This window comes from Stegostoma tigrinum, chromosome 11 (assembly GCF_030684315.1).
Source record: "Stegostoma tigrinum isolate sSteTig4 chromosome 11, sSteTig4.hap1, whole genome shotgun sequence".
Classification (NCBI taxonomy): domain Eukaryota; kingdom Metazoa; phylum Chordata; class Chondrichthyes; order Orectolobiformes; family Stegostomatidae; genus Stegostoma; species Stegostoma tigrinum.
The window spans coordinates 61,381,059-61,404,918 of record NC_081364.1 but is presented as its reverse complement, the minus strand read 5'-3'; the positions used below and the strand labels follow the sequence as shown (position 1 = coordinate 61,404,918).

Sequence of the window (23,860 nt, the reverse complement as noted above, 5' to 3'; positions counted from 1 at the left end):
AGGGCGAGGGCGAGGGGGCGCGCGCGCGCGAGGGCGAGGGCGAGGGGGCGCGCGCGCGCGAGGGCGAGGGCGAGGGGGCGCGCGCGCGCGTGCGAGGGCGAGGGGGCGCGTGCGCGCGGGCGAGGGGGCGGGCGCGAGGGCGAGGGGGCGGGCGCGAGGGCGAGGGGGCGGGCGCGCGAGGGCGAGGGGGCGGGCGCGCGAGGGCGAGGGGGCGCGCGCGCGAGGGCGAGGGGGCGCGCGCGCGCGAGGGCGAGGGGGCGCGCGCGCGCGAGGGCGAGGGGGCGCGCGCACGAGGGCGAGGGCGAGGTTTGGAGACCGCTTTGCAGAACACCTCCGCTCAGTTCGCAACAAGCAACTACACCTCCCAGTCGCAAACCATTTCCACTCCCCCTCCCATTCTCTTGATGACATGTCCATCATGGGCCTCCTGCACTGCCACAATGATGCCACCTGAAGGTTGCAGGAACAGCAACTCATACTCCGCCTGGGAACCCTGCAGCCTAATGGTATCAATGTGGACTTCACCAGTTTCAAAATCTCCCCTTCCCCTACTGCACCCCTAAACCAGCCCAGTTCGTCCCCTCCCCCAACCGCACCACACAACCAGCCCAGCTCTTCCCCCCCCCACCCACTGCATCCCAAAACCAGTCCAACCTGTCTCTGCCTCCCTAACCGGTTCTTCCTCTCACCCATCCCTTCCTCCCACCCCAAGCCGCACCCCCATCTACCTACTAACCTCATCCCACCTCCTTGACCTGTCCGTCTTCCCTGGACTGACCTATCCCCTCCCTACCTCCCCACCTATACTCTCTCCACCTATCTTCTTTACTCTCCATCTTCAGTCCGCCTCCCCCTCTCTCCCTATTTATTCCAGTTCCCTCTCCCCATCCCCCTCTCTGATGAAGGGTCTAGGCCCGAAACGTCAGCTTTTGTGCTCCTGAGATGCTGCTTGGCCTGCTGTGTTCATCCAGCCTCACATTTTATTATCTTATTATGCTAGATATAATGGATGCTTTCTCTTCCTGCTAATGTCTACAAGGCTGTAGCCCCTTGTCCAAGAGCCAATCAATAGGTTGTTACGATGCTGAGTTCTACCAAACCCACAATTGAAAAGACAATCAAAAGACTATCCTGGAGCAGAACTGGCCCTGGCAATTTGGATTCTTTATCTATAGGTATTTACCAAAAGCCACTAATTCAAATCCTACCTAATGAAAAATTAAGTGATAACAGGAACTGCAGATGCTGGAGAATCCAAGATAAAGTGTGGAGCTGGATGAACACAGGAGGCCAAGCAGCATCTCAGGAGCACAAAAGCTGATGTTTCGGGCCTGGACCCTTCATCAGGTCTAGGCCCGAAACGTCAGCTTTTGTGCTCCTGAGATGCTGCTTGGCCTGCTGTGTTCATCCAGCTCCACACTTTGTTATAATGAAAAATTAAGCTCTTTCCTAGTTTGGATAGATTCTCATCTAGCAACACCACTGTGTAAATTTCCTTTTTGTAGATGAGTTGTAGATCTGTGCAAGTTCCTCTCCTTTAAAAATGAAAAACTCTGGTTCTGGATCACAAGCTAGGTTTCCGTTATTGTCCTTACTTTGTGTTGAAGCATGGCAGTCATGTCTTCCTTCATCCTCACTGCATACTTCCTGGTCCAAGGATTTCAATGCTTGATTGCTGAAGGATGTTTCCCTTTAATGATTGGCCGGTGAGTAAATGAACAGAACTTTGGCTCCAGGATCCGATTCAAAGTTTGCTTCATGGCTGTCGACCAAAATGCCCACACTCCAATAGTTTCCATTTGGCCTCTTCATGGAGGGTTCTTAGCTTGGCAATATAAAGTCACACAGCATAGAAACCAGTCCAGGCCGACATGTTCCCAAACTAAACTAGCCTTACTTGCCTGCTCCTGGCCCATATCTCTCCAAATCTTTTCTGTTCATGCCTTTACCCAAATGTCTTTTAAACATTGTCCCTGCATGCACCACGTCCTCTGGTAGATTTCATTCCACACAAGTGGCACTTTCTATAGTAAAATATAAATTGCTAAAGAATCTACTTTCTCTCTCTTTTGTCCCACTGGTTCACTGGAAAACCTCGATATGTTTCTTCACTAATTGTCTATCTGTCCAGGATGTTGCCTGCATTACTCTCTCCTAGTGGAGAGAACGGGACAGACCTGATCACTGTTAGCCATGTGTGTTAGTCCTAGGTTGGATCTGTACCTTGTAAATCTAGAATGCCAGATCATCCAGACTTGGGCCTGGTTACATGCTCAAGGCACTTTGATGAAGATTGTGTTCGTTTCCCATTATTTCTCTTCACGTCAGCGGTGCCCTTCGCCCTGTTTTCCAGTTTGATTTTCTGGCCACTTTCCCTACTTCCTTTCAGGTAGTGAGTTCGCTCTTGCTGGTCTTTTTCACTCACTCCTTTCATCTATTATTGTAGGTGGGGTTTTAGTTTGGGTGTGCCAACAGTAGGATCGATAGAGGCTGTGGAAGGTGGGACTATCGGTAAACCTTTGATTTAACATGATCCTCTAACTATCTACAGGACTCTTCCAACAGAATCATTTCTCATCAGTCATTTGTTTTTAATCACTGATGTAGACTGTTGCATTTCAATATTGATATTAACCTTATCCACAGCAACTTCCTGCATAACTATTCTCTGACTGCTGTTTATTAGAAAGTTGTGGCAGCAGAACAGAGTCAAGCTGAGTGGCACAATGCCATCTATTTTTGCTATACGAATAACATGATGTCGGCTAAAATGTCTTGCCCTCCTAGGTAGGAGCCAGTAGACAAGGTCAGTGCGGTCCTGGTACAGCTATAGATAGCAGAGCCTGTTGCATGGGGTGTGCTTTACAGCTTACTCTACATGGGGCAGACAAGGGTGTAGCAGGAACCCAGGATAATGTAATGAAAGAACAAGGCTTCTTTTTCATTATGTATCTCTAATACGGGACTTAGGATCATTCATTTCCTCAAACAACATTATTTTCAAGCAACCCTTCTTGTTTAGAGTGACAGAATGGGGGCAATTTTGAAAACTTGCAGGGTTAAAGACTAGCAAGTTGCCATTTTTTGGCCATCTTCGATTGTGCTGATTGAGCCAAATCTGTGATCAGCTGGCCTTGAGGGAAGACAGCAAAGCAAATCAAGCTGGTTGATCAAGTGAGTGCAGCATGGTGCTGTGCAGAGGGACCTGGGTGTCTTTGTGCATGAAACACAAAGTTGGTTTGCAAGTGCAGCCGGTAACTAAGGCGGTGAATGGAATTTTGTCCATCATTCCTAGAGGGATGGAGCTCAAAAACAGGGGTGTTAAGCTGCAGCTGTATAAGTTGCTTGAGGCCACACCTGGAATACTGGGTACAGCTCTGGCTTCGTTACTTGATAAAGGATGTACTGGCACTGGAGAGAGTGCAGAGGCGGTTCATGATGATTCTGGAGCTGTGACAGTTGGCTTCTAAAGGAGAGACTGGGACTCTACTCATTGGAATTTAGAAGAATGGTAGTGGTGGTGTTCGGTGTGGGGGGGGGGGGCGGCGTAGGTGGGGGTGGATTTTATAGAAATATAAAATTACAAAGTGAATAGATAAGATAGAGGCAGGGAGGATGTTTGCCCTGGTGGGTAAAACAAGAGCTAAGGGGCATAGCCTCAAAATAAGGGGGAGTAGTGGATGTGAGTTTGCTCGCTGAGCTGGGAGGTTAGTTTTCAGACGTTTCGTCACCATTCTAGGTAACATCATCAGTGAGCCTCCGACGAAGCGCTGGTGTTATGTCCTGCTTTCTATTTATCTGTTTAGGTTTCCTTGGGTTGGTGATGTCATTTCCTGCTCTTTTTCTCAGAGGGTGGTAGATGGGCTCCAAATCAATGTGTTCGTTGATGGAGTTCCGGTTGGAATGCCATGCTTCTAGGAATTCTCGTGCATGTCTGTTTGGCTTGTCCTAGGATGGATGTGTTGTCCCAATCAAAGTGGTGTCCTTCCTTATCTGTATGTAAGGATACGAGTGATAGTGTAGGGGGAGTAGATTTAGGCCAGAGTTGAGGAGAAACCTCTTCACCCAAAGGGTTCTGAATCTGAGGAATACCCTGCACAGTGAAGCAGTTGAGAACACCGAGTTGACTGTTTCAAAGGCAAATCGACTTTTGAACAGCAAAGCGATTTAAAGGTGAAGAAGAACAAGCGGGTAAGTGAAGCTGAGTCCAAGATAATATCAGCCATGATCTTATTGAATGGTGAAGCCAGTTGAAGGGGCCAGATGGCCTACTCCTGCTCTTAGTTTTTACGTCCTTATGGCTCCATTTCCTGAGCTCATCCTTGGAAGACTGGGAATTTTATCCTATACTACCTTTCACATGATTATTTTGCTCATGGTTTTGCAGCGAGAGTGTACATAGCAGTTTCCACATCAGCTAGAAGTGGTAAAATGTACTCCTTTGCAGCAGTCTCACAAACAGATGGGTTATGATCAATTGCAAACTAGCAATTGCAAGCATTAATTCAGCACATTAAAATGTACAAGAAAGGTCCCAAGGCACTTTACAGAAGCATAATTAAGCCAAAAGTCCAAACTGAGCAAAAGGAAGAGGTACTTGGACAGAGAACTGAAGTCTTGGTCAAAGAGTTGTTTTTAAAGAAGGTTTTAAATTAGGAGAGAGCGGTGAAGGGGGATAATATTTGGCAGAGAGTATTCGAACCAACAGCTTCAACGATCATAGTTCTGTGCCTCGATTTCCAAAGGCATTGCACAAGGCGCCATATAAAAAGGTGCTGTGCATGATAGAAGCTCATGGTAAAAACTAAAATAAGTGCAGACACCGGAAATCAGAAACAAAAGCAGAAATTGCTGCTTTCTCTCCATAGATGCTGCCAGACCTGCTGAGATTTTCCAGCAATTGCTGTTACAGAAGCTTATGCTGTCAAGGTAACATATTAGCATGCACAGAAGATTTCAACTGACTTGATTTATTACTGTCACATGTACCTAGGTGCAGTGATAAAGTTGTGTTTTGCGTGGGGCGGGAACTGGGAGCTGGGATTGCTTCCACTGGAATTTGGAAGACTGAGGGGTGATTTCACTGAAGTAAATTAGACTGTGAACCGTCTTGACAGTAATGACATGTCCCAGAGCAGGGAGGATCTGTCATTTCGGAAGTTAGGAGAATTTCTTTCCTCTCAGAATCTTGCGTAATTTTGGAACGTTCTGCCTCAGAAGCAGGGGGCATTGAATACTTTTAAAAGGTGGAAGGAGATCGACTCTCTTGCCTAACAAAATCTAAGGCCATTAGGGGTGGATCAGAAAGTGGAATTTGAAACACAAACAGATCGGCCATGATCTCATTGAATGATAGAGCAGGCTAGATGGGCTGAATAGCTTGCTTCTGTTACAAATTCATATATTTATATCCACAAATGGCAAACGAAATAGAATTACCACACTGTTTCACTTGTCACCTACCACAGGGTATGCCTCTCTTTTTGATTGGAAGGAATTTTACCCTCCAGGAGGCATTTCCAAGATGGCGGCAACAGCAAGGTAGCCAGTGTTCAGTTAGCTGAGCCCACCTGCTCCAGACCGACCACCTCCTCCCTTCTTTCCTTACACTTTCCATCTCCCTGACGGCAGTGGCACAGAAGGTTGACGTTACAGTGGCCGGTGGCTGGAGCGGGACTCATGGCAAGGCAGCAGCCTGGCCTGGCATTGCAGTCAGGGGAGTCCTGGGTTTGTGGTGGCCTGGGGCCAAGGGCTTCTGGTTATCAGAAAGATGGCAGCGGAGCTGGGGGCTCCCAGTGCGGGGTGGGGACCTGGCATCGGCAGGCCCAGCGGCGAAGAGATGGTGCCCGAATAGAGCGTTGGTCAGCTGGCTGAGGGCTCAGGAGTCAGCAGAATGGGAGGATCTCTCTTCCAAATTATATATTTTTATTCTTAAGCTATTCAGAATGGTGAGGGCTTATGGTGACAGTTGGAAGCTCTACCACCACAGGATCATCGTTTCCATCATATCCCACCACTCGGGGATGTCGTCAACAACAGGATTGGAACTGGACAAGCCACATGCCCCAAAACTAATTTAAAGTGTCAAAACTCCAGTGGGGAGAGGGCAATTACCTTTCTGGTTGCTGCTGGGTTCACGCCCTGCCCCAGAAAGGTCACCAACCAAATGAAGGTGGCCAACGCAGGGGTCAGGATGGTTTAATGAAGCAAATCAAAAAAAGTGTCTGTGAGTAGGAAGCTGGGGGAGGGGCTGATGTAGGAAGGGAACACCAAAGGGAGAAACTTGACCGGCCGTTGCCTATGAATTTTAGCAGGAAGGCCTTCTGGCTGCCTGTCTGTGCCAGCAACATGTACTTCCTGCCAATGTTGGGCTGTCAAAGAATCAGAAAAGATTAGGGGCCTGTATTCTGTGATAAGGTAAAGGTAACCCCACCATAGTCGCCAGGGCTGCTCTCTTGTTGGAAAGAGGTGACGGGTGGTGATTTGATCTGAGCATCACCGCGTCTCAGGCCAGGAAAGAGAGGCTGAGAAGGAAAGCACTTCACGGTAACCTTAGTCGGTGCAGGAACTCATGCTGTTGGTATCACACTGCATCATAAACTAGCCATCCAACCAACTGAGCTAACCAAACCTGTCACATAATAGCCCTCCTGTTTAATTAATACTAGAATGAAGGAAGTAATAGCCCTTTTAAAATAAAGCCATGGGTATAGGTCTCCTATTTGAATAATGTCACATGATAAGGCTTAGATTCCCCACTTAAATAAGAACACTGTATTACAGACTATCACACTTAAATCTAACAACACCAACAATCTTTAATGTAATACCCCTAAGTAATTGGAAGCATCACAGGAATAAATTCCTCTTTAAGAGCATTCTGCTACAGGAGTAACTCTGTATTGGAACATTAACCCTGTATTAGAGGGTATAACTCTCCCAATTAAACATTAATGCTGTATTACAAGGTATAATACCCCTACTGAAATCATTACATTCTGCTACAGAACACAACTCCCCTACTTAAGTGATAATACTGGATTACATGGTATTAACTAATCTATTTATAAAATATTATCACAGGTTGTCTTTAAACACGACATTACATGGAATAATCATCTATTTAAAAAATAACATTGCATTGTAGAGCTCAGTTCACCTCAATAAATAATAACCTAATTGTACAGGGTTCCTTATCTAAGTAACATCACAATCACAATATAACTTCCCTATTTAAATGTGAACATCGGGTTACAGAGTGGAATTTCTCAGTTTACACAGGGTCGCACTGTAAAAGTTCATACAATAATACTACACCATCACATGGAGCAACTCTCTCATTTGAATGCAAACACTATCAACATGTGTCTTTAATAACAGCGTAGCACATAATACTTAAGGTGGAAGTTATACTAACAGTCATACAGGTTACAACTCCCCTATTTAATTAACGATGCACAATTTGGTATAAAGTCCCCTGTTCATACAATAAGCACCATTTTGGAGATTTTAAGCACTCTGATAAATAATAATTACAGGGTGTGACGTCCCTGTGTAAAAATTATTATGCAGTATATCTGTGTTAAAAAAAATAAATCAACGTATAACTCCCCATTTGAACACAAACACTGCTACATTGTAAAAGTAACAGCACAAAAACTCCCCTATTTAAATTGTAACACTACCCTGTAGTATAACTCCCATATTCATCGAATAGCACTGCAGTACAAAAACGCCGTATGAATATTAATTATTACAGGGAATAAACTTCCTATTTAAACAACACTATGACTGGATATAACCTCTCCCCAATTTAAATAATGGCTTTATTGCAGGGCACATAACTCTCCTATATACATAATAAAAGCACATTATTGGGGTATAAGTCAGCGAGATGGTCTTTAACCCAAAGCAGTGACAGTAAGGAAAATGTATAATTATATGAAAGTGCTCAAGTAATTGGTAGTTGCCTTTTTAAATAAAAACGGAAAGGGCTTTTAAGAGTTTGTATTGTCATGACTCACTGGAGCAGCTGGAAATCATATCTCACTATTCCCAGAGTTGTGGCAAAAGCTGCAGGTTTTAAAGTAAGTCCACACATTTCGCAATTTATCTTATTTCCAGGAATAATCATCCTTTATAAACATCCTTTAGTGCTACAAACCTCTCATATCTTCACTGGTTTTAATTTTGCCCTTTCACCTATCCTCAGTTTTAATCACTACATCATGGGTGGCCACACCTTCAGCTGCGCAAGCCCTAAGCTCTAGCATTCTCTCCCTCAACCTCTTCAGCTCTGTCCTCGTTGTTCTTTCTTTAAGGGAAGCTGAAAACTTACTTATTCACCTGAATTCTGCCCCAGTAACTTGGAACATGGCACGGTGCCAGATTTTGCTCAATGGCACTTGTCACAATCCATTGAAAGTCCTCAGTTTTCCTAAATAAAACAGAATTTGTTGGAAAACTTAGGTCTGCCAGCATCTGTGGAAAGAAATCAGAATTAACATTTTGGGGTCACTCAACCCAAAACATTCACTCTGATTTCTCTCCACAGATGCTGCCAGACCTGCTGAGCTTTTCCAGCAATTTCTATTTTTGTTTATGGTTTACAACATCTGCAGTTCTTTCGGTTTTTATTTCCTTAATTTTGTTGTCTAATGAGCTCAGGTTAACAGAAAATACTGACCAGGTTTCTTTAACAAGAAGAAAGTATTTATTACAAATAAAAAACTGTTCTAACTGCGGGCAAAAAAAAAGCATTAGCAACTTAATTCTATAGCTTGAACATCTACACGTACGTTGTCCGAGACGAACAAACAATAAAAAGATGTATGGGTGAAGGGAGAAAAAAAAACTGAGGAATACAGTTCAACAGCACCAGTTCACAGGATTCAATGAGGTATCCTTTTGCATTTTCCAAGCATAACTGATCTGCTCCACTTCAAGTTCTCTCAATTCTTCGCTAAAGATGCAGGTCAGTTGGCACACTAATTATTCAGTATTTTAAGTCTCTGGTTACATACAGCATCTGACTTTAGGAACCCTGCAATTCTTTTGTTCCTTCTCTGCAATGAGAAAGAGGATGTTGGGTTTTTCAAAGTCTGGGGGCCTTCTGCTGCATTTTTGGTTCGGAGCAGCCCGAGTTGTGCCCATGCTGAGCCCCCACCTTACCCACACAACTGAAAAACCAAATCAAGAGACAGTCTCAGGGCAAAAACTGGCCCAACACACAACCTTGGTACCAAATGAAACCAGCAAGCCCACTTCTTCCATAAGCGTAAATAAATTCAGCCTGCGATTTGTTTTCAAACTACAACATCTCTCTCTCTCTCTCCCCCCGTTTCCTTTTCCCCCCATTCTGGTCCAAAATCCAAAAAGAACGATAAGATGATGCAATCTACATTAATGCAGCATGATACAATTTGATGATGTTTTTCATATATGAGAATTAATCCCGGTAACGTAGTGTGTCAACTTCTTAAATAAAAAACCTAAGAGCTCATTAAACCAGAGACCTTCGGAACTGCACACCTCCAATCTCACAATAGCTCAAATCAGGATTTAGCACAAGGCGGGTGGAATAGCCTAACATTTACTGCCTTCACTAGCTGAGCCATTAAAAGGCAGATCGTTAGAAAGGTAAATTCCCAAAATAATTTACCTCAGCGCCCGCGTCAGATTCACGACCCGGTTAGCCCAAGGGAGGTATAGGGTTTTATCATCTGAGATGTTACTGTTTCAGTTTGCAGTACAAATCGTTTCTCATGGCTGAATTTTATCCTTCAGAAAAACAAGATCGATAGGCAGTTCTGCTCTCCCTCGGTCTTGTCCAGGAGTGGCAGGTACAAACAGTCTGTATTCCACGGGTAACCAGGGAAAAGCAATCAAGAAAAACGTATATTTGCACAGTGGGGTCACAGGAATTATTACAGGAGCACAAACAATGAATAATTCTCCAAGTAGTCTATCCTATGCAACAAGGCCTTCATTCAACGAGAACATCTAGGTCTGGGTTGAGAACAAACAGACAAATGTCCTAGACAATAACCATCTCTAACAACAGAAAATCTAACTATCATCCTCTTGACATTCAATGGCATTATATTCACTGAATCTCCTACTACAATTGACCAGAAATTGGACTAAACCAGATCTACAAATACAGTGACGCAATAGCAGATCAGAGGCTCGGAATCCTGCAGCGTGTAATTCACCTCCCACCTTCTCAAAGCCTGTTCATCATCCTCAAAAAGCAGGCCAGAGTGTTGGAGGCGTTCCGCTTACCTGGATGAATGCAGCTCTGACAACACTCAAGGAACACCTTGCTATCCAGCACAAAACTGCCCAGTAGAATGGGGCTCCATCCACCATCTTCAACATTCACTCCCTTCATCAGCAAAATGCAGCAGCATTAAATATCATCTGCAAGATGCCCTGCAGTAACTCACCAAGACTCCTTTGGTCAGCGCCTTCCAAACCTGGTGATCTCTACCATTTTAGGAGGCCAGGACAGCGAACACATGGGAACACCACCATCTGCAAGTTCCCCTCCAAGCCGCTCTCCATCCTGACTTAGAAATATATTGGCATTCCAACACTGTCACTTGGTCCATGTCTTGGGATTCTCTCCCTAATGGTATTGTGGGAATTTTTCCACCCTGAGGATTGCAGCTCCCCACTAGCATGGTCAGTGAATGTAGTCATACCAACACCTCATAACAAAATAAAGAGAGTGCAGAGCCAGAAGTCAGTCAGAACCACAGCGCTACAATTTTATCTATCCCACTTCTGGATCAGACAGCAACAAACAAATCACATTTAAATTGTGCCTCAATATCTCAATAAATCACACCTAAGGACTTCATTGACACAACGAACAAAAATAATTCAAAATCGAACCCAATGAGATAATAAAAGGTCGAGCTACCAAAAACATCAAGAAAGAAGTAGGTTACAAGGAACATTTTATGGTAGCGAGGCAGAGGGGTTTACAGAAAGAATTCCAGAGCTCGAGACCTCAGCTGCTGCCTGCAAAACTGCCAAAGTATTAACATCCTTCAATAAGTGAACTAACACGGTGCAGAGTGATTCAGATGCTCCCTTAGCAGTGTAACTGAAACACAGTCTCCTGAATACCACTGTATTCAATTCCCCTTGTAATAAGTAATAACATTCTACTAGTTTGCCTGATTATTTCCTAGATTCACACACCAGCACACCCAGATCCTGATGCATCTCAGAGCTCTGCAATCTGTCACCATTTAGATATGCCTTTTTTTAAAAAAAATCATCCTGTCAACATAGGAGGATTTACATTTTCCCCACATTATACTCCATTTGCTACATCTTTGTCTATTCACTGAACATACATATGTATGACATATGTAGATGTGTAGGTACGTGTACATAAGACACTTTTATTCCTGGTCTCCCATGATTAGTTATAATGTCTTTCTAATAAACTCTATTCTTATGCTCCACCTCAGCATGAGATTATTGCGACGGTGTCTGTACTCTGCTCCCAGAAGAGTCTTCATACTTTTCTCATTTCTCATTTCTACTGGTGCCGTCAATTAATCAGCTTTGTTTTGGATACTATTCAACTGAAGGTGGTTAGGCTATGGGAAAAAGCTAGCTAGAAATGTTAAAAAAAAAATGGCTAAGAGATTCCACAAGTGGAGCTTAAAAAGGTAAGTGACTAAAGTGAGAGTGTGTTGATTCCCTAGAGAGGGGGAGGATAAGAAGTTAATTGCAGGTAATAAGGAAACAACAGATGAACAAACGTTTCGATTCCATCTTCACTATACAGAATACAAAAACATTGCAGTAATTACTGTACACGAGGAGGTGGAAGGAAGATTAGTTGGATTCTTTGATCGGGATAGGAAAATGTCAATCCAGTATTTAAAGAGAGGAGCAAAGGAAAATGGTGAGGTATAGACCTTGCTAGTCTTTAGGGAAAATGCTGGAATCTAAAGGATGCGATGAATGGATGCCTGGTTAATAATGATCGAATTGACAAATTCAGGCTGACCATGCCCAATGGGAAACTGTGTTTAGTAGACTAGTGGAGCTTTTTCATGATGTAACTGACAAAACTGATGAAGGAGTGCCAATGGATGTAATATACTTAGATTTTCACAGGACTTTTGATGACGGGGAGGTTGGTTAGAGCATTTACAGCATGCAGGATGTGAGGTATAACACTGGCATGGATTAATTGTTGGCTAGCAGACCGAAAACAGTTGGAATAAATGGGTCACTCACATTGGCAAACTGAGAGAAGTGAAACAAAAAAAAAAGCAGAAATTGCCAGAGACACTCAGCAGGTCTGGCAGGATCTGCAGAGGGAGAAACAGAGATAATATTTTGAGTCCACTATCAACAACTTGGATTTGGAAACAAAAGTTCAAAGTTGCTGATGATACAGAGCATATCAAATGCCTTCTTCACTCCCCTATCTACCTGCGACTCCACTTTCAAGAAACTATGCACCCGCATCCCCGGGTCTCTTTGTAAATAGCTTTTCCACGTCCGGACTATCCAAGCCCCTCATTATTTCGCACACCTCAAGTCAATCCTCAGTCTCCTCTGTTCTCTGGTGAAAGCACTGGCCAATTTAATCTTTCCTCATGCCTGCAATCCTCAAATCCTGGCAACATTTGTGAGAATCTCCTCTGCACTTTTTGCACAGCAATCATGTCCTTGTGGTACTCAGGTGATAAAGACTAGTCACAAAACTCTATCTTCCAAACTTCCTATTGTTCCAGCAGGACATCCCTGCTATTGTACTCAACACCTCATACAATGGAGGATACTTTGGAGGCAGTACAGAGCAGGGTTATTAGATTGATACCTGGAATGCATGGGCCATCTTATGACGACAGGTTGGACAGACTGAGCTCATTTTCACTGGATTTTCTAAGAGTGAAGGGGCCTTAATTCAAATGTGAAACATCCTGAATGGTCTCGACAAGTTGAGCATGTAATGGCGGTTTTTCCTCTTGCGAAGATGCCCTAACTAAGCAACATTGTTATAATATTACGGGTTGCTGCTTTCAGACAGAAGTGAGGGAAAATTCTCTCCAAGGACCGAAACACTTCAGCACACACTGGCTCAGAAAGGTCAGTGAATCTTTTCAAGTTTAAAAAAAAAGGTGCACAGATCCTTGCTCGATCAGAGAATTAAAGGCTGTCAGAGATAAAGTGGAACTGTGGTTTTCAGAACAAATACAGATCAGCCGTGATTTTCTGAAGAAGGGTCTAGGCCTGAAATGTCAGCCTTCCTGCTCCTCTGATGCTCCTTGGCCTGCTGTGTTCATCCAGCTCCACACCTTGTTATCTCAGATTCTCCAGCATCTGCAGTTCCTGCTATCCCAGCATGATCCCCACGGGCTGCTTCTGCTCCTTTCCTTTTTTTTTTGAAAAGCGTTTGCAGAGATTGGACAAAGTATGGCAGATCTTTCCGTTTTGTTGGTTCCCTGGACACCTACTGTCGGATCAATTCTGTAGAATCAATGTCCTTTAGGAGCCAGGACAGCTGTAGTTATGGAGGAATATTCGCTCATCAGCTGAGGGGCGAGGGGTAGAGGTGGCAATCAGGAGGTATCCTTGCCCACATTTGACTTGATGCTGTGGGACCTCACAGGCAGTGGAGTCAGGGTGGGTGATTGCCTGGCATCTCCCACCCGACTGTGCCCCTCCCTCTAGGTGGGCTCATCTGACAGGTGAATGCTGCTTCAGGTTTGTGCCCAGAAGAAAAGGCGAACGTTTTAAATAAGAAACCATCAATTCTGCACCTTCCCCATTTTGAGCAACAGCCAGTGAGCCCACAGCACACTACTGCCCGTCTATCAACCAACCTTCTGTCCGTGCTGCGATACTTCCTCAGCTCAGCGAGCAGGGTGTGAACAGACCCTTGCTGGCCATCTGCTTTAATCCCGCTCACTTCCTTCAATCTCTGACCACAGCCCCAAGTCCCTTTTTATTGACAGCGCTTCCTTTGATTGAGGCAATTGTGAACAGCATGCGCGAGTGCTGCCTTAAATCTTGCCAAGAAAGTAATTCAGGCAACCATACAGCTGTTAGCGAGGGACTAGATTGAAATGCGTAACAGATCCCATTATTTGCAAAGTAGCACATTAATGCTGACCCTGATGGTGTTCAGTCATCTGTTTAGAAAAGCAAAACCAATAAAGCTGAGAGTCACCAATCCAGGGCTCTGCAGTCGAGGTGGAAGCAGTATCTCAGCTGTCAACTCACAGATGTAGCGATAGTGGGATTGCTGATGGCCTCAGGCTGATTACCTCCCAATTACATGCTCACACCAAGGGGGATTAATACTGGGTTTGGCTGGAGCTTAAATCTAACCCAAGAGTCCCGTGAGGCCAGTCCTCTCTTTAGCTCCCTGGCCCTCCTGCCTGTAAGACTCCCCTGTGAAACAGATAAACACTCACTCTGCAAAGATTGCCGTTCTGTTATCAAATCTCAAGCATGGCTTGTAGGGAGGCAGGAGAAATAGACAATGTCACACATACAGGAACATTTTCTGAGATTTAGATTCTGGCTCCTTGTGTGCTGTTAACAAAGTGTATCTCTAGCGTACTGTCCTGAAAATGTTTGATGGGGACAGTGCGGAGGGTACTGCATTCTGTATCTAACCCTGTATTCTCCCTGTCCTAGGAGTGAGTGTTTGATGGGGACAGTGTAGAGGCAGATTGACACTATCTAAGTCAGAAGTGGGGATATTCACTGATGATTGCACGTGTTCAGCATCAGTCACGACTCATCAGATACTGAAGCAGTCCATGAGTTTGGAAGGATATGGATCAGGAGCAGGCAGATGGGACTAGTTTAATTTGCAATTATGTACGGCAAGGACTGGTTGGACTGAAGGGTCTGTTTTTGTACTATGTGACTCTATGTTATGTGCAAATGCAATAAGACCTAGGCGATATCAGGGCTTGGGCTAATAACTGGTAAGTAATATTCTCACCACACAAATGCCAGGCAATGACCATCTCCAATAAGAAGTCATCTAAGCTCTGCCCCTTGACATTCAATGGTGTTATCATCACTGAATCCCCTACTATCAATATCCTGGGGGTTACCATTGACTAGAAACTCAACTGGACCAGCCAAATAAATACTGGAGCTACAAGAGCAGGTCAGAGGCTACAAATCCTGTAGCAAGCAACTCACCTCCTGACTCCCCAAAGCCTGTCCGCTATCTACAAGGCATATGTCAGGATTGTGCTGGAATACTCCCCAGCTGCCTGGATGGCCACAGCTCCAACACTACTCAAGGAGTTTGACACCACCCAGGGCGAAGCAGCCTGCTTGATTGGCACCACATCCACAAGCATCCACTCCCTCCACCAGTGCTTAGTAACAGCAGTGTGTGCTATCTACAAGAAGCACTGCAGAAATTCACCACAGATCCTTAGACTGCACTTTCCAAACCCACAATTGTCTCCATTTAGAAGGACAAGGGCAGTAGACATAGGGGAACACCTTTAAGTTCCCCTCCAAGTCACTCGCCATCCTTACTCAGAAATATATTACTGTTCCTTCACTGTTGCTGGGTCAGACCCTCGAATTCCCTCCCTAAGAGCACTATGGGTCAAAGTACAGCACGCAGATAGCAGCGGTTCCAGGAGGCGGCTGACCACCACCTTCTCTAGGGAAGGACGCGGGGCAAAATGCTGACCAGCCAGCAATGCCAACCTACCATCAGGGAATTAAAAATCCTGTGTTATACTTTCCTGGGGAATGTTCCAAGTTGATTTCAGTAATGAGACAGCGGATAAATCACTTTCCGTGAGCTTTGCCCAAGTTTAAACTGAAGCGCTGTCCCCTAGTTGCAAAAAGTCTCCGACAAATGAATAGTCAAGCAGCCACAGCCCAAAATGAAGTTTCAATCTCATATTTGCACTTATCACTGTGACCACTTATTCACACCTCCGTAACACTACAGACTTCACATTCATCTCAATTCTTCTACTGTTGAAAACTCTCATCAATATTAAGCAGTCACTAATGGTGTCTTAGTGTGTTGTACAATACCGGATTGTATTGGGATTTTTTATTACTTTAAAAGAGAGAGTGCTGCATCAATTCAGGCTGTTGTTGACAATGGCTGCTATAACCCTGACCTTCCCCAATTTCGCACACTCTGCAATTCCCCTTCAAAACCCATCTATCTCCATCCTCAAGATGGCACTTCTGACACCTTCGGTGAACTCAGCTTGGGCTATGAGCGATTTGGTTAATGGTGGGCAGCTTGGTGTTGGTACTTTGGGCATGTCGACTGAGCAGGCGAGGGTTTTGGCCTAAAACAGAGGAGAACTTCCCTCCTGTCCCCACACTCCCCCCAAACTAGGCTCCCCATGACCTTGCTGACGACCTCATTGCTTGCCCATGTAAACACATGTCTCAGGGCAGTTCCTCTCCGCAGCAAAACAGGAAAGGGCAAGGAATGGTCAATGAAAGCCATGCAGTGAATGGGATATACCTTGGGGAATGCAACATGTCAGGTCTGACGATGTGGATACTACTAGTGTCTCCATCAACACAGAGACATCTAGCAGAGGAGCTGAAAGGATACCAGAGTCTGTCAGCACTCCACATACTTTTATTTCCATGCAAAAAGTAACGAGAAGAGCCGGAGAAGTCAAATGCCAGCCTCAACTCAGGGGCTATCTTTTCCGGCCAGATTATAACAAACTTTACGGTGAAACAACGCCACTATCTTCAATTGCCAAAAAGTTGAAGCTGACCTTTTTGAAGAGCCGTATCACATCTTCACTGATCTGCATCAGGCGCACAATGATGTTGTTTGTGTAGATATCATTGAGCGTGGCGTGGTCCTTGCTCTCTCGTCGAGTTTGGTTGAGAACCAGGTACCAGCAGTTCACTGGGGAGAGGAGATGTTGGTCTTTCCTAGGAGCGAAGAGGATATTTATGAAGAGACAAATCCAAAGCAAAAACAAGGCAAGCCCATTCCAACTGCAATTTCATTGAACTGTGTAGTTTCAAAATCCCTCCCTTCCCCTTTGGCAAAGGCAACACAGGGTCCTGCAGAGACTGGGCATTAAGTGAAAACTTAATCATCCAAATACACAACACAGAGAGGGTACAATGTGCTAGCAACTGTTATGGGCTGAATTAATAGATTGAATTAGCGCCTCTCTTCAATTGGTGAGCTATTTAAAAATTCAGACATTGGTGCTCTCTGGTCAGTACCCATTCTCTTGCTCCTTTATCAAGGCCAGATGCTCCTGTACTTCATTCAGCCAATAGAGTCATAGAGATAAATGGCATGGAAACATACCCTTATGTCTAACTCGTCCATGCCGACCAGATATCCTAAATTAATCTGGTCCTGTTTTTCAGCATTTGATCCATATCCCTCTAAATTCTTCCTATTCACGTGCCCGTCCAAACGCCTTACAACTGTTGTAATTGTACCAGCCTCCACCACCTTCTTTGTTCCATACACACATCGACCTCGACGTGACAAAGTTGCCCCTTAGTTCTCTTTTAAATCTTTCCCCTCTCACCTTAAACTGATGCCCTTTAGCTTTGCACTCCCCTACCCTGGGGAAAAGGCCTTGGCTATTCACCCTATCCACATCCATCATGATTTATAAACTTCTATAAAGGTTCTAATGAATCATCTTTCCCTTTCCCAGCTTTATCTATTATAGTTACCTAAAAACAGGAAGAGGCACACAGATCAGTGGAGCTGCAGAACTGGGAGATGGATGGATGGATGGATGGATGGACAGACAGCAAATATATTTAAAAAACTGAAATGAGTGTCAGTAGCAGTGGATTTGAGGGATATTCAGGCTCATTAGATTTAGCAGTGAGACAGGAACACATTGGGAGACACATAGGCAAAGGGGTTCCTAATGATTTACTGATTTACACAGAGCTTCCAGACCTTTACATCAAATTTCACCATTCAGCTGTAACTACCTACAGCTCCACAAATAGCAAAAGTAAATCTCTGTGGACAATTTAACCTGTCTACTCCCTCTCAGTGCTCACATTATCTCCTGGGGCACACTGAGGGTGCAGCTCATTGCCCTCAGCTTGACGCAACATGACCTGGAATGTTGAATATCTCAGCTGACAGCGCAAGCTCCGAGTCACTCACCGTTGACGGTGACCGTTTACCCATCGCAATATGCAAACGGGATCTCAGATCCTTCCCCTCGCCAGTCTGATAAAGGTTTGGTGACTGCTGTGTATATTTGACCACTTAGCTTTCAAACAAATTGCATCTCTCAGTTAATTCAACAGCTATTTGCAGTGGAGAAGGCTATTCAAATCTGTCTAAGGTACACACAAACTGGGAATGTAAGAAAGTGCCCTGGACTCTGACATATTAAAATGTGGAATGTCAGTTACTGACTTGTCACTTTTAGGTTGGGTTTTGCTCGACAGGGCATTCCAACAACCGAATGTTTGTGGAGGGTGTAATAATGACCAGGACACTGGAGAGAACTTCTTTGCTGCTTTGGAAGCATCTGTGGGAAACATTTATCTGGCGAGTTGAGAAGATTTGTAGCTCAGGTTGAGGTTCTGGATGTGAGTTTGCTCGCTGAGTTGGAAACTAACCTTCCAGCTCAGCGAGCAAACTCACATCCAGAACATTTATCTGGGTCCAGAATTGCTCTGGCGGCGGTCAAGGTGGCACACGGCATGCTTGCCTTCATCGGCTAGTGCATCGAGCGTAGAAGTTGGCAAGCTAACGTTGCACCTTATTAAAAGTTTAGTGAGGCCACATTTAGAGTATCGCGTGCAGTTCTGGGTCACCGTGCTACCAGAAGGGAGTGGATGCTTCGGACGGGGTGCAGAGAAGGTTTATTAGGATGTCGCCTGGTCTGCAGGGTTTTAGTTATGAGCAGTGGCTGGATAAACTCATTGTTTGCACTGGAAAGATGGACGCTGAGGGTTGACCTGATAGAGGCCCGCAAAAATTATGAGAAGCATAGATAGGGTTGACGGTAAGAGGTGGAAAGGTCAACTGTAAGAGGGCAAAGGGTCAAGGAGAGAGAGGGGAATGTTTAGAGAAGAGCACTGAACTTCGTAAATTGCACCTGCAAAGCGGAGAGGCCAGGAGAGAAGCGGTGGAGAAGGTTTTGACTTGTGACTTCACTGGCAATGAAACTGATAACAGGCCACAATTCCTCAAAAGTGCAGGGCAAAGAGGTGGTGTGAAAAGATTGGGTTTGATGGGCTAAATATTGTGCGGCCCACAGTTCTTTGTTTTTATGTGCAGTCTTCCCATTGAGGGGAGTGTTTAACCTGCGCACCTCCCAAACAATTGATCTGATCATGCAGTCATCCTATCCATCCACTACGCTCCAACCAGGACACCCACACCTACCTTGCCCAGGGTGGGGTGGTGTAGGATGGGGAGGCGAATGTTTAGAAGTAACTCAGGAGTTGACCAAATTGTTATTCGTGTAACTTTTCCTGAGTAACTGGGCTGCAGTGGAACTCTCGGATTTCAATGAAGACTGATCAGAGGGCTCCGGGTGCACGTGGATTCTCCCAGGGAATCTTCAGTTTCCCAGGAAGCTCCCTCGGAGCTCACTAACTTGAAGATTCCGCAGGGTTTCCATACGGGGCTTCCCATCTACAATGTGGAAACAATTATCGGAAAATTCGGGTGTCTGGGACATACACTCCCTGTATCTCCCTCAGTGAGGTACCCACACCCCAACCCATTCCCCTCTCTCCCATACAGACCCCCTTTTCTTATTACACCCCCTTCCATCTCTCACATGGACACTGACTCTCCATCACCCCCAACATACAAACAACCTTTCTTTTCATTTCCCTCACTCTCTCCCATGCTAGACAGAGGTCTTCTCTCTCTCTCTCTGACACATTGCTTGAGCCACACTGTCTCCTACTAGCTGAGACTACTAGGACTGGTGCCCTGTCACATATGGGTCACATGATGACCTGAGCTTCACCCTCAAGCCCAATCTCCCCTGGGAGTGGGATCGGGGCGGTAGTGTCTCCCAGATGCTGGCTCTGCATTTGGAGCATGGGCAGAGGTAAAACTGCAGACGTCCCAAATTAAGACTGCTCACAATGTCGCTGACACCGCTGACATTGAACAAAAGCTGCAAGCATGACGATTATTCCCACTCATTAGCCCCTTTCCCTTGCTTGCTTGCTGTCCCTCCAAATGGGGGGGGGGGGGGTGTTATACTTCCAGATGAGCGACCTTCTCGAGGAGGAGAGTGTGTAACACAATGCACCTGTCTGTCTATGACATGTACGGCTCACTGCTCTGCAGTGAGGAAAACAGGACACGGCACCAGATGCAGTTCTGCTTCTGTGCACAATTTACACATCCCATTTCCATTTGATTCTGGCTGTCTGCATTGGTCAGAGGCTGTCACAGCTGCAGCTTTGGCTGAGTGCGTAACACTCTACCTGGGAGCCAGAAGATTAGAGGTCAACGTGCTCCTCTGGCCACTTGAGCTCCCTCAAACTGACAGACCCTCTGTGCTGCACAGAGGGAGTGTCGGCTGGAAACTCTTTCAGATAAAAAACAAACATTCAGGCAGACACCAAGTCCTCATGGTACTAATTTGAAGTGCAATGGAGTTCTCCAAATCAATACTGCTCCGTCAAAAAAAAACAAATTGGCTATTCATTTATTACGCTGCTGTTTGTAGGGGCTCGCTGCATTTCCAACGTTACTTTGAAACAGAGGAAATGAGAGGAGGAGAGGTCATTCAGCCCTTTGAACCTTGTCCACTATTAATCATGATCACCGCCAAATGTCCAACTCCGCAGCAGTTCCCGATTTCTCTCCATACCCTTAGACATGCTTAGCTCGAACAACTATATCAAATTCCTTCTTGAAAAACATAACGTCCTGGTCTCACTTGCTTTCTATTGGGAAATTCCAGAGGCTCGCCACTGTCTGTCACCTCACTCCAGGACTTTGACTCAGTGACAGTGAAGGAAAGGCAATACAATGCTAGACCACAACGGTGAGTGGCTTGGAGGAGAACCTGTGGGTGAGTGGTGTTCCCATGTATCTGTTGTCATTGTCCTTCTAAGTGGAAGTGGTCACGGTTTTGCACAGTGCTGCCTAGGGAACCTTGGTGAATTTCTGCTGTGCGTCTTGTAGTTAGTACATACTGCTGTTGCTGAGCAACGTGGAGGGAGTGAGACTGTGAACCCTGGCTCTGGATTCCCCAGTCTTCAGGAACACCCTTCTTGCATCTACCCCAGTTTATTCCATTGGAATGTTATAGGTTTCAAGAGAGACCTGACTTCAAGTGGTGTGTCACTAGCTTGAAAGCACTTTAGGGTCAGCACTACTCAAATGAAACATGTCTTCATTCCTTGGCATTGCTAGACTCAATCTTAATCCTTGACCCTTGCCAGGCTGCCCACGAATGGGACCAGAAGCCCTGGTACTCTCTGGTGGCTACCACCCCTCTGAGTAATCAACCAGAGACACCCTAACCACATTCTAAACGGATGCCAAGGCTGTTGGTGGTAGCTTTGGTCCACTCATATGGAATAAACTAAATCTGTAGCCAGGAGTGCACTCATTCGAAGTGAAATAACCATTGCTCCAAATGGGACACTTGGTTGGCATGGATGAGTTGGACCGAAGGGTCTGTTTCCGTGCTGTATGATTCTACAAAATCCGTAACTCTGTATAGACAGATGAGAGTCATGAAGACCGTAATGAGGAGCAGAAAGTCACGTAGAGGGTGTTAGATTCTTCGATGAAGGGAGGTGTGAGGAGACTGGTGTTGTATCTAAAACACCAACATAAAGGAGTTGGGCCGAATGGCTTGTCCCTTTGTAATTCTTTTTATCCAAGAATCTAACACCCTCTACATGACTTTCTGTTCCTCATTATGGTCTTCATAACTCTCATCTAGTACTTATTTATTTGGTGTTGAATTCAGTGCTGCTTGACGTTACTCGATATATACAGAGTTACTGATCGTATAGAATCACACAATAGGGAAAGAGACCGTTCGGTCCAACTCGTCTATGCTAACCAAGTTTCCCATTTGGAGCAATGGTTATTTCACTCACAATGAATGCAATCCTGGCTACAGATCTAGTTTATTCCGTATGAGCGGACCAAATTCTATGCATCGAGTCAATTTTTCTGTTCTGCCATCTGAGAGTTAGGCACATTCAGGACAGATATGCATTCAAAGAAATTTTCTTCCCCAAAATGTGCTGGTCAGATAGATTGGTCCAAACAGGTGGGTCTCCACATTTTATAGAGAACAAAATGACACACACAAAAAGATAGCGTACACGGTTCTCAAAAGTGCCACTATGACGTGTGGGCTGCCCAATTCAGTAGGAGGCGAGTGATTTAATGAAGCATGCTGAAGGGCTGCTCAGGAATTTACAGTTTGGGAGTCAGAGGGAGAGCTGCTTCCTTGCACTTTGATGAAAACTGAAAAGAAGTGAGTCCTATATCACAAAAGACAGATAGACACACACACACGCACGTGGTTTGTTTGGGCAGAAGGACTCGTTTCTGTGTTATAAATTGCACGTAATAGTTGGCAGTGGGTTTTTACACAGGAGAGGAACGTCTGTGCTCTAACTCGGTGAGCTTCCCAAGTTGAAAACTGACAGGCTGTGAAACCTGAGAGATGGCGGATGTGCAATTGCTGCGGTGGGGATAGGGACTCGCACTGAGCAGCGGAGACATATGATCGTCCTCTCCTCTGCAATGTAACAGCTCTTCACACAGTGTTCCTAGAGCTTTCAATGGCAGAACATTAATTAATCAGAATCTCAGGGGACTCAGGGAAGGCCCATACTTTGGGAGGTGATATATGAGAACAGTCCATTTCTCTCTGCAGCACAGGTATTACGTAAACCTGGTAATGGGTACAGTTTCGCAAAAGGCTACAGTCAGTCCCCGAGCTAGCGCTGGGCCACTTCCTACCCCTGCCAGCACGATGACAGTTTCAGGTCAGATCCAACACGTACTGAGCATGTAGCAAAGCTCCCAAACTGCACTCACTCTCACTCTCAGATCAGGTACGCCCGTCTGTTCAATGGAAACTTGCCTCCATTCCATTCCCAGCTCCAACGAGAGCTCCAAAAGTTCCATCTCTCACACCAACCATTCCGACACCTCTTCCTGATATTTTCAATGACATTTTCCTTCTGTTCAAATCAATAAGGCTGAAATTTAACGTTTTAGCGAAGATCTGCAGCTCGGGTTGCGGTTCGAGTTGTTGGCTGGTTCCCCAAGCTGACTGGTTTTCGTGCACATGTTTCGTCTCCCTTCTAGGTGATATTGTCGGCGCTGCCTAGTCTCTGATGAAGCACTGTTGCTCTGTTCTGTTCCATTCTGCATTTATATGGTCCAGTCTGTCACAGTAGGTAGTTGTGCTTTCGGTTTTGTGCCGTAGTAGTATGCTGAAATAGACCCCAGCTATGTTTGTGTTTAATGGTACCAGTGGTTGAAAACTAGGCTTCCAGGAATTCTCGTGCTTGTTTTTGTCTAGCTTGTCCTAGTTAAGCTGATGCTCTTCTATGTCGGAGTGTATTGAAACAAGGGAGAGTTGCTTGTGCCATTTTGCTACAAGTTGGGGTTCATGTATCATGGAGGCGCGCTTTCTGCCTATCTGTCTGAGGTATTGTTTCCTACAGTTGCTGCATGGTGTTTTATATATAACATTTGTCCTGCTCTTAGTGGGTATGAGGTCTTCTGTCTTTGAGGGTAACTGGCGAAGTGTGGCTGTTGGTTTGTGTGCTATCTTTATTGCAAGAGGCTGTAGGAGTCATGTAGTCAGTTCAGATACGTTTCTAATATAGGGCAGGG

At 45.2% G+C, this 23,860-nt stretch overlaps 1 protein-coding gene across 4 annotated transcripts in view; it reads right to left on the bottom strand.

Moving 5' to 3' along the window:
* srgap3 (SLIT-ROBO Rho GTPase activating protein 3) overlaps nucleotides 1–23,860 on the bottom strand; it is a 237,063-nt gene that overhangs the window by 140,198 nt on the left and 73,005 nt on the right. For all 4 annotated transcript variants that reach the window (XR_007249280.2, XM_048548214.2, XM_048548213.2 and 1 more), the window contains exon 3: nucleotides 16,779–16,941. Coding sequence is in view for 3 of the 4 variants with exons in the window: in XM_048548214.2 (XP_048404171.1) it covers nucleotides 16,779–16,941 (163 nt within the window). In the remaining variant the exon portion in view is untranslated. The remainder of the gene's footprint in view (nucleotides 1–16,778; nucleotides 16,942–23,860) is intronic.